The 14408-nt window shown below is 34.2% G+C and overlaps 1 protein-coding gene across 1 annotated transcript; it reads left to right on the top strand.

Moving 5' to 3' along the window:
- The first annotated feature begins 6596 nt into the window (after positions 1-6596).
- LOC126971292 (uncharacterized) lies at positions 6597-11260 on the top strand. Its single transcript, XM_050817516.1, is given in 2 exon segments — positions 6597-6942; positions 11148-11260. Coding segments are annotated over 2 exon segments (459 nt in total).
- The last annotated feature ends 3148 nt before the right edge of the window (positions 11261-14408 follow it).

Genomic DNA, 14408 nt, shown 5'->3' with positions numbered 1-14408 from the left:
GAGTATAGTTACTAAGTATTATCCGTTAAAAAGTGACTCGCATTAACGTAGGTTAAACAGTTACTAAAGTGAGAATGACCCAAATATAACGTCTTTTGGGTGTAAGCCAAGCTGTTGCAACACCTGTATCTCGCTATAAAATGCAAAATATTACCTAGACATTGTATTTAATTCAACAAATATTTCCTTTGAGAGAGTTTAAGTATTTATACCTGCTGCTATAAAAAATATTACATAATTGGGTATTTATACTCAAATCATAATATTGACTTTTATAAATAGTTTAGTTTTTTAAATTTATATATTATAATTTATTTTTTAAGTTTAGTCTTATAAATGAGTATTATTAACATAATACTCATTTATAAAACTCGATTTCATAACAAAATAAAATGATGAAACACTAATTCAAATGATCAAATAACAAAAAATTGCGTGTGTACAAAGTATGTGTACTCAGAAGTGAAACCTGCATTGTGCATGAATCTCTAAACTGCATATGAAGTCCTGGTACATGTTGCTAGGATGACACGTGATTTCAACCGCTATGAAAGACATTACTAACACCGCTACCATATTTATGTTCTCCTGGTGTCTATGCAGTTATAAGTCGTGCGTATGACATAAGAATATATTAAGGTATACCTACTCGCGTCATACATAAAAATAAAATAGTATGCATATTTCTGTCTCATTCTTTGCCGGCTTCATCCTACACATTTTTGTATTTGTGTCTCTTACCTGTCGTTTTTTCCGTTGCATCCGATTTGAAATCACAACGATTCTAAAGAAGTTTCACTTCAAAAGTTATTTGTATTTTAATATAGATAACTGCTTAGACAGTGATATATAGATACTAAAATATGACGTCACATCTTAATTTTGCCATTGTAGCTCTATACAATTTTTTGTTTTGTGTGATAGAGCCAGAAGACCTTTGCTCCTAAAGTTTAATGGTGTTATACCAAACAATCATTTAAACATGGCTTAGGCACGTGTTTTGTTAGACAGTGACCTAACATAAAGACGTCTAATATGGAGTTTATCTTTTTTTGTTACAAAACAGTGTTTAGCTAAGATATACATAGAAACATAAACTGAAGTGTACAGGAACAATTAAAGAAACGTAACTAATTTTTTGTCAGCTATCATTTATCTGTCTATCCGTTCTAGACAAGCTTAAACTCATGTTTAAATATAAGCAATGTCTAAAGATTGTTGAATGCTAAACAGCAGAATGACACAGATTTGTAATAGAACTTTTTTAAAACAAGTGTTCAACGCATGTTTAACTTTTTTGTAATAACACAGTAAATGTGTACTACTTTGTATTTCTTAGATTGATCTTTATTTTATTTTCAGTAAACATGAATATTTTTATCTTATTTAATAATGAAATAATGAGTCAATACCAAACACAAATGACAATTTTGAGTTTTTAAAAACTAAATTTCATCCAAACATTAGCGTTACGAAACTATCGTTACGCACCAATATCAAAATAAAATTCTTACCGAGACTTAGAATTAGCTGACAACCCAATAATGCATAACCAATTTTGTGTGTTAGGCTATTTAAGAATAAATTTTGTTAAACGAAGTTATATTGTGTCGGATTTTATAAAACACGAGAAGCCCGCTGAGTTTCTTGCGCCCGTTCCTCTCAGGTCTGAGGCATACATTTTGGAATCGGTGGTAGTTTTTGACGTTCAATAAATGCTTTTAAATAAAACTTTGAATAAAATAGTTTGTTTGAATTTGAATTTACGAGATAGTATGGGTGGCGGGTATACTTACCCCAAGGTGATCCCCACGCATAAGTATGACAATGTGAGGTCAACTTGATTGGTTGCGTAAATCCACGCCTAATGTAGCAGTTGCCCATCACAATAACATTATTATATTACTAACATAAAAGTACTATATTATTTTTCCAACTTGGTGAAAAGCTCGCTTTTAGTCCCTGGTACGAGGGCCAAAAGTCGTCTTGCCAGGAGAGAAACGGAGGATAAATCGTATACGCACCACGTGATATGAGTAAAGCATTACTACCCGCAATTGTCACGCAATATTCCGCGGATGAGAATGACCTACTTTTCTCCCTAGGTGCGTAATATACAATTTTTTTTGTAATGCTCACTTTAGTGGCGATAAATGACTTGAATATATTTATATCACGTACGATTCCCAGAAACTAAATTGTTTTTCATACGTTTGAATGATCAATCAAAAGACATACACAACAACATGGGATAAACGATAAAAAAAGATCCCCACCTACCTCGATACCAAAAAAGTCTTTATATCTGCCAAATTATAACCTTTAGTAGGTTAATAAATATTTTTAAGTCCTCCACTAAATACTTACTATTAATCTTTCTCTCTCTCTCTCTCTCAGTTTAAAAATATATTTGACGTTAATGGGACAGGAAAAGGGTTTCAAAAGAAAAAACTCGATTTGTTAACTGTATGAAACGCAAATATTCTAGACTTATGAAGAAATAATATTGGAAGTAACAACTTAACTGCATTCACTTATTTTTTATGAAAATAAGGGACGAGACGAGCAGGACATTCAGCTAATGGTAATTGATACGCCCTACCCATTACAATGCAGTGCCGCTCAGGATTCTTGAAAAACCCAAAAATTCTGAGCGACACTACAATTGCGCTCGTCTCTTTGAAACATAAGATGTTAAGTCTCATTTACCCAGTAATTTCACTTATCTAGTAGATAGAGTTTGGTGGGTAATGGTGGGTTATCATAGTTTAAGGAACAATTTCTCAAACTTATCTCAAACTTACTTCATTTAAGACTTACACTCTGGAACTTTTTATTGATATGATCCACTTTGATATCTTAGAATAGTAATAAAAAAATAGATCCGAGCTTCTTAAGCGTAAAGGGCACAGAAAAGAGTGTGCGCACGAAATATGATTTCTTCATAGGAATGTCATCATAAAAACATGACATATGCGGCCTTACAAATAAACCTGGTGTGGTACCACTGACATGAGAATAAACCAACAATTTGCAAAATGTTGACTATATCGCTGACAACACTGTCAATACAATGATAATTCTGAAGTTTTCCGAATGTCAAGTAGACTTGCAAATAAACGCGGGAAAAGTTATACGTTCGAATAAACCAATTATAAGCAAAATGTCGATTTGTAAACATTTAGCATATTCTTGGTTTAAGATAAATCAAACGTCTTAACCGATTTAAATGAAATTTGGAACAGAGATACGTTCTAGGCCAAGCTAAACTAGTATTGCCAGAAGTTGAACTAATGCGACTACGGACAATTATATTCGTACGAAAGTTTTAGTGAGCGATTAAAAGCGATTTTCTTGGTTAGAATAAAATTTATTTAAATAATGGTTGGATGAGTTATTAGCTTCTTCAGAATACTAATAATATACTACTAATAAATAATACTCAATCTCGGCATTTGCGGGAGTACGAATTTTCAATCCCGCGGGATCTCGGTATTTGCGGGATCCCGCATATTGAAAATATGCATATTTTGAAACAATGAATTTATCAACACCACCGTTATTTACGTACATATTACTATTAAAATGAGATCAATCAAATTATACCGTTTTATTCACAAAAAGAAAACAATAACAAATTCTGAATAAAAAGCCAAACAAAACAAATCGTTTTCAAAAAATACACAACGCAAAATTACAAAATCAACCAAAAAAAACACATTTTAAACTGATAAATTATTACTTAATAATTAAGTTTTTCAGCTTTTGATATTAACTGAAAATGTTTGCGAAGAAAGTACAACATTTCCAAACTGTCGTCTGCCAAACTACTGCGTATTTTACTCTATTGCCTATACAGAAAATGCCCGTTCTGCTTCCACACTTGTGGGCGATATTCCTTTTAAGGGCTTACTTACACACCCTTAAATTTTTATTCTATTCTAAAATGATGTATCAATAAACATCACCAAAATACGAAACACTTAATAACTTCAGTTATTAAGAATTCATGCAGATTATCCTATTTTGCATCGCATGCACGCCATTTTCCAATCCCGCGAGATGCGGGATTACGGGCGCGGGATCCGCAATACCGAGATCTCGGGATGGCGGCATTGGAAGCCCTAGGACGAGGTAATAAGATGTCAGCGGGTAGCGGGTGGTGTTGCGGGGAAGGGCGACGCGTGAGAATGCCGTAACCCACTACCTGCAGACATCATTATTTCCCCCGTCCCCGCCACCGTCCGTCACCCCGTGGGACGGTCACGCACGAAGTTGTCGGACTATAGCCAACCATTCAATATGTTATGTAAGAGACTTCTTGTTTAACTCTTAAACATTCAACAGATCAGTACCAACACAAGATTGTTTCACATGTACTAGTTGTGAAGTATTGGCAGATGTTTGAAAACTGAGAGCTGCCAAGTGCAAAAAAAATGCTATCTGCTTGCTTAACTATGCGTCCGCAGAATCTTTCCCAACTTTTGCAGTGCTTACAAATATGTGAAATAATTGTTTAACATTTTATTATTTTTGTATCGCAATGTTTTCTTTACTTTTAGAGTTTTACTTTAGACTTTAAATTATGAACGGCCAAAGTTTCTGTAAAATTTGTACAAAAAAGGAAATATTTCGAGGGTTATACTATCGGTATATTTACCAGTGGGAGGCTACTTTGCACAGGATGCCGGCTAGATTATGGGTATCACAACGGCGCCTATTTGTGCCGTGAAGCAGTAATGTGTAAGCATTACTGTGTTTCGGTCTGAATGGCGCCGTAGCTAATGAATTTACTGGGCACATGAGACTTAACATCTTACGTCTCAAGGTGACGAGCGTAATAATTGTAGTGGCGCTCAGAGTTCTTGGGTTTTTCAATCTGCACTGCATTGTAATGGTTAGGCGTATCAATTACCATCAGATGAACGTCCCTTATTGCGTCTCGTCTCGTCTCTTATTTCCAAAAAAAAACTTTTTAATGACGGAAGCGTTAAAACGCTATCTATAATTAGCTGCGAGCGTATGAAATATATGACGAATTGGCCGCTTTTAAGCGTCAGTATGTTTTATAGCCAAAGAAATAAAGATATAGAGTGACACTGTACCATGTTACACGAATGATAAAAAAAGTTAGCACGCGCGGGGATTACAGAATGCTTACCGACGGACAAAAACAAATCATATGGATTCATGAATCTGCCTTGTCTAATCTAAATCCAAATATATTTATTTAACATCACTAAAACACTAACATCGATTCGTAAAGCTAGTTATGTTGAGCACAATTGGCAAGAAAAACAAGCACACAAAGAATAAAAAAAGGTAAAAGTACCAAAATAGTTAAGAAAATTACACCAACAAAACTTTCCACAGATCTAAATAGTTATTGAAATGTCAAAAGCAGGTATTGGAATAAAATGTCTATGTCGGAACGCAGATTTAGAATTGTGTACGTTCGTAGATATATTCTAAATAATCTCGAATCAATAATAAAATCTAAATGAAAAATGGAAAAATGAAAAATATTTATTCAGTAACAAAAATGGTACAAACATAATAGTGGATAAACAACTGTGCCAGAAGGCCACGCTCTTCCATATCAATTAAAATTAACAGTACCAAAAACTAGGGATCACAAATTAAGTTAAAAAATATAATGTGACAAAAGAAAAATACTATACAAACAGGATGTCTGTGTGCGTATGTGTGGAGGTGTGTGTGTGCGTGCGTGTGAGTATGTGTGTGTGTGATCATGTGTGCGTGTGTGTGGTGTGTGTCATTGTTACTTTTCGTAAAACACTACTTATTGTACTATCAAGAAAAATCAATTCAATATCTCCAAAGGCTCGATGCAGCACCTCACAAACTAATTTGGTATATATATTACTGCTAGAATTGATTTAAAAGAGTGGCCATTATGTATATTGTAATAAAATGTTATTCTCAAGAACTCTACTCCCTTCGAACATATGGTAGATTCAGTTATTGATAAGAAATATTTTTAATGACGATTAAAAAACCCTTAGATTAAGCCTATTTGATGAAATTTTATTAAAGTGTTGGTCCTGCAAGAATATCATGTATGTTTGGCTTTTTCCCAAAAAAACCTCAAACAAAGCACATTTAAAGATTTATAACATACAATAAATCTTAGATAAATTATATGTCTAGAAAGAGCCTCTTGCTGTTAGGCAACGCATGAAGACAGGCCAGGTTTATTACGTTAGTGTGCATGACAAGCTACGTCTTACACTCGCGAAACGTATGCCATTTTGTTGTAGAGTGCGTGCGTTGCTCAAAATAGAGCTAATGCACTGACCTTTAAAAAAAACAGGCACAAAAGCTCTTTGACAGCCAGTCCAGTGGTATTTATACAGGTCAGTAAGTTGCTTTTACATTCTTTCTAGACGTATAAATTATATAAGCAAAAAATAATGAATTTTAAACTCACCTATCGTCGTAAGGGCCAGCGTACACCAGTAATAACTCTGTAGGTACTGTTTCACTACATCCGCAGTCTCTGTATCGTGGTACACCCAATTTTTACTACCGAAACCATTATTTTTATATATAATATGATACAAGCACCCGTTCCAATGAAATATCACTAATAAATAATGAATTAAACTTGTCGAACGAAACAAATTCGGATAGTTCGTGTGTCTCTCTGTTCTGTCCATAAACGCCCAGAAGCGATAAATTTTCACAAGTCGAAAAGAGCGCAGAATTGAATTGAAGCCAATGGAAAGATAGAGAAAGTCCAGTGGCAACAAGCACAGACAGTCTATATAGAAGGTGGTTGAGTTCATGTAATGTGCTCTGAGTTTCGCCGGCTCTGTTTGTAACACGCCGTCTTCTAAGTAACCGGTTCGAAAGTGAAACAGAATATCCGCCAGGTAGAGAAAGTCCGAGAAGTAATCCAAACAGAACCACACTATGATCGTTTCACCTGAAACAAAAATAATTCATATTAATGGCATAAAAGGCATTTGTTTTCTCAAAATTGATTCCTTTAGAATTCTTTTTGATGTCGTTTCTAAAATACTAGATACTACTACCACTTCGGAAACAAATGGCGCTCTGAGAGAGAAGTAGCGGCGCAAGAAACTCTCCCAGCATTACTTCTTTTGCGCTCTTTTTACAATAATATACAATATTGTACTGTCATTGCTATTGCTATAAAACAATCATAATCCAGTCCCAGGCTGTCCGATCACTTAGATATTCAGCTGTGGAGTAATAGGATTTACGACAGATCCATTTTTAAATAAAATATTTAAATTTACTTTTAGATAATGCCTGAACAGTGGCTGGGATTTTATTATAAAAGTGTATACATTTACCCTTAAAGCTATTATGTATCTTATGAAGCATACTAGAATTAGTAACAAGCAATCCCTTAATTCTAGTGTTATAATGATTATAATAGATCTTATTATATAAGCCATGTGCATGACCGGGATCAGAGGTGTATAAAGAATAGGAAAATCCCAAGCCCAAGGGTGTCGTAAGAGGCGACTTTGGGCATTTACCAGGGGAAGCACCAGATGCCGGCTAGATTATAGGCACCACAACGGCGCCTTTTTCTGCTGTGAAGCAGTAATGTGTAAGCTTTATTGTGTTTTGATCTAAAGGACGCCGTAACTAGTGAAATTACTTGGCAAATGAGACTTAACATCTTATGTCTCAAGGTGATGAGCGCAATTGTACTGCCGCTCAGAATTTTTGGGTTTTTCAAAAATCCTGAGCAGCACTCCATTGTAATGGGCAGGGTGTATCAATTACAATCAGCTGAACGTCCTGCTCACCTCGTCCCTTATTGTCATAAAAAAATTAATGTATATTATAATATTAACTTATTAACTCATCATATTAAAAACTTTGTAAAATTTGAAGGCATTTGTTTTAATTACGTAAATAACAACAAAACATAAGTGACTGCGTAAAATAATTATACGGAAAATTGATGGTTCGAATATCATCCACATGAAATTCTGCAACATTTCCATAAAATTTATGGTAATTAGGTGTGATACAACGTAATTATGTACACATTGTCGTAACAATTAAGATAATTCAGTAAAAGTTATCATCGCTGGGAAAGGAAACAAAACAAAAGGCGACCGGAATGTCAACATAAGACATGCCTTTCAAAGTATCACATTGTCTTCAGTGAAAGACATTTAACTCAGAAAAGCCATTTAATTTTCCAGTGAGCAAGTTTGGGAAAACTATGTTAAATGCTTTAATACTATGCAAGTCGTCGCTAATCTAAGTTGTTGTCTGAATTATGGATGTATTTTGCATCAGAAAGAGAAGAAAATTAAAACTTTAATTTTATTTAAAAGCACCATTTTGTCACTTGCGGATAGCGTGGGCGTAAAATTATAATTTAAATTTGATTCGTGATGAGACCTTATTGCTTTTTATTAATTTCTCGCCAATTTGTTTGAACTCTATTTATTATTAAGAGACGTTGAAATTAAATTCTCACTTAAATGTCTATTATTCAGCGTAGCTTCTAACAAAATGATTAAGATGTTATAAATAACACTGTTATATAACTATTATTAGTTATATAATAGTTATATATAACATTGCTCCCAATTCTGTTGTAAAATTACTATTGAGGCTCGTTTCAAGCAACCTTTAGGTAAGGCAAGGTAATTTCTTATTGAAAATGGAAACCTTTTACAGAAACAAAAGTTAAACTCAACAAATATATTACAAAGGCTAAAATAACAGCCCTCCACTTTCACCACATACTGTAAAAGCAATTCTTAAAATTGTGCTGAACTGATTTTGGCAGTATTCTTAGATACAGATAGTTCATGGTCAAAGGATTAACTTTAACTGCACTATAGAACGAAATCATAAGGGAAATTCCATTGCAATTGTCAAACGGACACACAAACTTAAAGTACGCATATAAATCTGTTAAATTTGTTTGTCTGATGCAATGATATTATAGTATTAAAAGAGGTAGATACGTCACAAGCGCGCCGAAAATCAATCGCCTAAATTGAGTCAATTGGTTCCTTTGGTCGTAGTCGCTCTCTCGATACAAAAACGGTACACACGCGTTTGTTGCTGACTGAATTGCTTACAATTTGATATAGGTATAACATTAAATCGCCGTCTTGTGTTATGGGAAGATGAAAAAATCATGAATTATAAAATTTTATTTGAATTCATTATTTATCTAACAAAATAAATATGTCGCCATGACAACGCCGATCGCCGCCAAGCCGATCATAGATTAACGTACAGAAATGACAAAATATTGATGCTGTCTGTTGCGGGATGATCGAGGTAGAATATTTTAGGAAATGATGTAAAAAAGTCATTGTTGCAGTGAATGTAATACAAAATGTAATAATTTTTAATTAACAAGTGCGTATATAGGTAGCTGAACTATCAAACTACTAAAACAAGTTTTAGGGTAGGTAGCGGACGTAGACAATGAGTGCTATTTGTTCACGTAGGAGTTTTTTCAGTAACACTGTCCTTTTCAGTATATCCCTTGCTAACTGCAGAAGAATCACTGGATCATTTTCTTCTCCTCCCATTACCTTATTGTAATAAACCCTCAACAAAAAGACATTCATAAATAATATAAGATACAAAAAATAATAATTGTAATCTTAAAACTTTTTGGGTTTGAAAACCTTTCGGTTTTGTTTTGGTGTCTGTATGTTTTTTATTATTTTATGTAGAAATAATTGATATCATTAATGTGGCTGTATCATATTACATCAATGACACATTATCTACCTAATTTTAATGCAGTTTTACTACTTTATAGCTTTTACTACATGAACTCATGAATGAATCGTAATTTAGGCATAAATCACGGTGTACGGTAAAAAATCATATCTGATGAATTAACTGTATTTTTCTATACAAATACGAAGCAATTAGCAAATTATCTATCTCTTTTTCGCTTGCGATAATTGCATTTACTATCATTCTTTGACGTGTAATCGTAATGTAGTGTGCTATTGCAATGTTAAATTATTCATGTGTGCGTTAGTGTATCATTTTCAAACACCGAATGTTGTCTACGTAACCTATCTATACTTTTAAATATCATTGGTCTAATGTCATAAAGAGGTATAGTTTGTGAGTTGTATGGAGTAATATCTGGATCTACTGAACCGATTTTCAAAATTGTATAACCAATAGAAAGCCTCATTATTTGTGAGAAAAACAATGAAAATACTTTTCGAGGTAGTCTGATTTGCAAGGTAAGTTGGAGAAAAAACGGTCCAACTTAAACGTTTCTTACGTAAGTTGCCTTAACGATGGCAGCTTGAGAACACCATTTAATTTGGTAGCACTGCTAAATGCAAACGAAGTCGCGGGTAACAGTTAATAATAGATAAATCAAGAACTATAAACTTTTTTTTTTGGAATAGGAGGACAAAAGAGCCTTCGGGTCACCTGGTGTTAAGTGATCACCGCCGTCTGCAATGTCTTGCAACACCAGAGGAATCACAGGAGCGTTGCCGACCTTTAAGGAAGTTACCCATTACGGTAGGTTTTTATTGAATCGTATCGTCCCGGAAACACCGCACAAGGATACTCATTTCACAGCTTTGTAGTACGTGGAAGAAAGCTCCTTGAAAACCGCACGGTGGAGGACCGCCACACATCCAGATGGTGGGGATGATATCCTGACTTGTGGCGTGTCGTGCGAAGGTGGTATTCGGCGGCAGGAATCAGGTTAAACAGCTCTTTGGAACACTCCCCGTGATAATTGCTGTAGAAGACACACAATGAAGCGACATCTCTACGCAACGGCAAGTGATCCAGCTGCTCACAGAGCACTGGGTCCCCGATTTTAAAATTCATTCACCTATAGAAAGCTCCGTTTTTATTGTATAACTCGGGCTGTATTATTTAAATTACTGCGTGTTCCCGTACGTGGTTGCCGTTCGAGGACTTTACTGCCCCAACGGCCATCTGCCCTGCTAACTGTCACTTCAGTTTCGCAATCATTTGGGCTATGTCAGTAACTTTGGTTTTCCTACGGATCTCTTCATTATTATTATTACACGTTATCAAGTCAAAATTGGTACCATTACCAAAATTTCAATAATCTAACTCTATCTAAAAAAAATAATCTCATTTATAACTCACCATTAATTTCTTGAAACGCAAATCTGTAAACGATGACCCATAGGTTGTATAAGAACGCCAGTGACACAACCATGGACCAGTAATAGCACAGGCGGCCGGCCGGGTCGAACACAAATGAAAATGACAGTCCAAATCGAAACCGCCCACTGGTGTAGGTTGACCGACGCCGCAGCCCTCTGCTTCCACTAGACAAAAGATAAAGTAAGATTAATAATTAGTAATCTCTTCAATCAAAATGTATACCAAGTACTGCAAGAAATAAATAAAAAAGGTGTGCGAAGTGATAACTCTAACTAATCTAAGTTGAAATTTAACAATTTGTTATGTTTTTAAAGTGAGAACCCTCACTTCTAGGATTACTACACAAATAAAATTTGAAAAACAACAAAATTCTATGAATGATGCGGGACACGAACTCACGACCTCCGGCGTTCCGTGCCGGTGCTCTAACGTACTGAGCTAACCGTTCGAGTGTCGTATCGCTATAAAATCTTGTATGCTTTGTTCAACTCTCAGGGTGTGGCTTCATCTACAGGATCTACTTTACAGTTGATAACCTGCTCAACCCCAATATTTGCATATTAGGAAATTGACTTGAGATGTCGCTCTTGTAAATCTAAACAATTTGTTATGTTTTTAAAGTGATAATCCTCACTTCTAGGATTAATACACAAATTTGAAAAACAACAAAATTCTATGAACGATGCGGGACACGTAAGTTGAAATTGGTTGAGTTTGAGAGAAGCTTTGATTATTATATACATTTTATGGTTATTAAAAAAAATATTTAAAGTTTTTTATTGCGTTGTTAAGACATGAAAGTTTTTAATTTCCTCATCTATTATGTCGATAACCGTACGTTTTTGGTGACATTCATTGATGCATAGTCCCTATTTTTTTCTTTTTTTGCAAAAAAAGAAAGAAAGAAGAAATAAAAATCATTTATTCTGCAACTAGACTAGTATAAAGGTGGACTTATTTATTTATTTACATGAACATGCAGAATGCGAGTTCACCTCAGCATAATACTGATCATACCAACAGGTGATATGATCAGCGCTGGTCTTCCGGAGAACCCCAGGTGGTCTAGCTTGTCAAACTACTTAAAGGTTATACATATTATATGAAGGAATAAAGAAATTTTTAGAAATGAATCGTAATATTTAATTAGTTTTATTAGTTAGTTCTAAGACTTTATTACGTATTCTGGTTTGTTATTTAATAATAGTGTGGTATAAATAAATTTTTATTCTATTCTATTCTAAATGCTTGACGACTTGTAAAAGGTATCATTGTGGCATCTTGAACAACGAAACCTCCCAACGATAAAGCAGTTCTCAGAGCTTTATTTATTTATTTCTGTATTTAGCTTTTGTTAACCAAGACGTCAAATTTTCAAAACTGTGTGACAGTTGAACTTTATATAACCGACTCATTCTATTTTAAAAGTATTACCAATCGTCTCAATCAATCAAGTTTTCACCGCTAGCTAATTTGTATGTCACACTTCATTAAACAACTTAGATAAATTAAAGGAGTATGGCGAGAATGGACCCACATAATCTAAAAAATAAGAAAGCATCGTACAAGTACGAGTTTATATTTATTATAAACATAAGTTTATACAAAAATTGTTGAGGCGCTAAGATATGGGAGTCAAAAGTAATAAATTATTATAATTTATTATAAAATAAGTCATCTTACACTAACGGAACGTAGTGCGCAATAATTGACATCAAAATTTTTTTGCATTACAGTAATTTTTTATATGACACAATCAATTACAATCAAACTATCTTTACATACTCAAGTCAGTAATTCAGTAGTAATTCAAAATAAGATTCAATAAGATTATTATCGTTTTTTGACCTGACCTTTAAAGACGACCTTTAAAAATGTAGGTAAGTATCTTTAAAAGATTCCATATCTGCTTGAAAAAGGAAGGAATTGTGAATCCTCAATTATTAGCTGCTGGCCAACCTTCCACATATATTCTTTTAGCGGACAGTAATTAGGCTAACATTAACGTTAACATAAGATACAAATTATTGATTGAATAATAGTAATTTTAGGTTATAGTTTACTTTTAGGTATATCTTTTTTCTCCCAATTTTTAGACTTACTAACGATTTGCTTTTTTCTTAGTTTTGTTACGTTCTACAATTATTAATAAGTTTCCATGATGTACGCCACTTCTTTCAGTGGGTCCCAAAATACATGCATTCTCGCCATCCTCCTTTGAAAACAAAATATATGGACGATGAGGGACTCGAACCCACAACCTCTCGCGTTCCGTGCGAGCACTCTTCCACTGAGCCAACCGTCTGAGTGACGTAACGTCCATAAATCTTGATAATATGTGTCAACTCTCAGGTTGTGGCTCCATCTACAGGATCTACTTTACAGTTGATAACCTGCTCAACTCAATATTTACATATTAGGAAATTGACTTGATATGTCGCTCTTTTCAAGTCTTAACTTAGGTATGTACTAAATAACTAGATACAGATAATAATTATTACCTCAAAATAAAAATAATGGCAAACATAATGCTTTGCGTATGTTATGAGGATATATGATAATTTAACCAAATAATTACTATCAATTTCGTCACTATTATTAATGATAATAGTCCCGTATCATTACATAATCATGATAACATCGTGTCGAAATTGAACCCATTTACAATTCAATTTATGTTCAGCCAACAATCAAAGCAATAGTACATATTACAATCGCCTAATATAATTAAGCTGTGACAATGAATGCTTGCTATGATACAGTTTACACATCTTGATTGCGAGAGTCGAGGTTCTATCTAATTCTGTGTGCTAAATTAAATGTCTCATAGGTTTGCCACTTGAGGATCAAGTTTGAACTCAAAGGGATTTCCAATTAGCCTATATGCTCGAAGCATTATTACTCTTTGTGTGCATAATCTACCTATGGCTTCAATTACTCCCAGTTCCATATGCCTTGTGATTAATTGTTCTGTGTATTATCTTACCAAGAACATTTAGTTGTACACTATTTCCGATATGGCCAAGTGAATGCTGAATCGGCGTACTATTTTACGAAATAGTCTATTAATAAATGAAATCACACAATAATTATTGTTGGTTGTTTTAAGCAGTTCATGTGCAACGTCAGCCAGAAATTGATCTTTTATGGAAGCTCCTCAAATGCCCCTACTTAGACCCACTTAGTTTATCTCTTGTGACTACAGGATGTGTAGTGGATACTTCGCATTGATGGTCCGTTGGAGC

This window comes from Leptidea sinapis, chromosome 23 (genome assembly GCF_905404315.1).
Source record: "Leptidea sinapis chromosome 23, ilLepSina1.1, whole genome shotgun sequence".
NCBI classification, from domain to species: Eukaryota; Metazoa; Arthropoda; class Insecta; order Lepidoptera; family Pieridae; genus Leptidea; species Leptidea sinapis.
The sequence above is the reverse complement of the archived record's forward strand: the minus strand, read 5'-3'. Positions and strand labels throughout refer to the sequence as shown.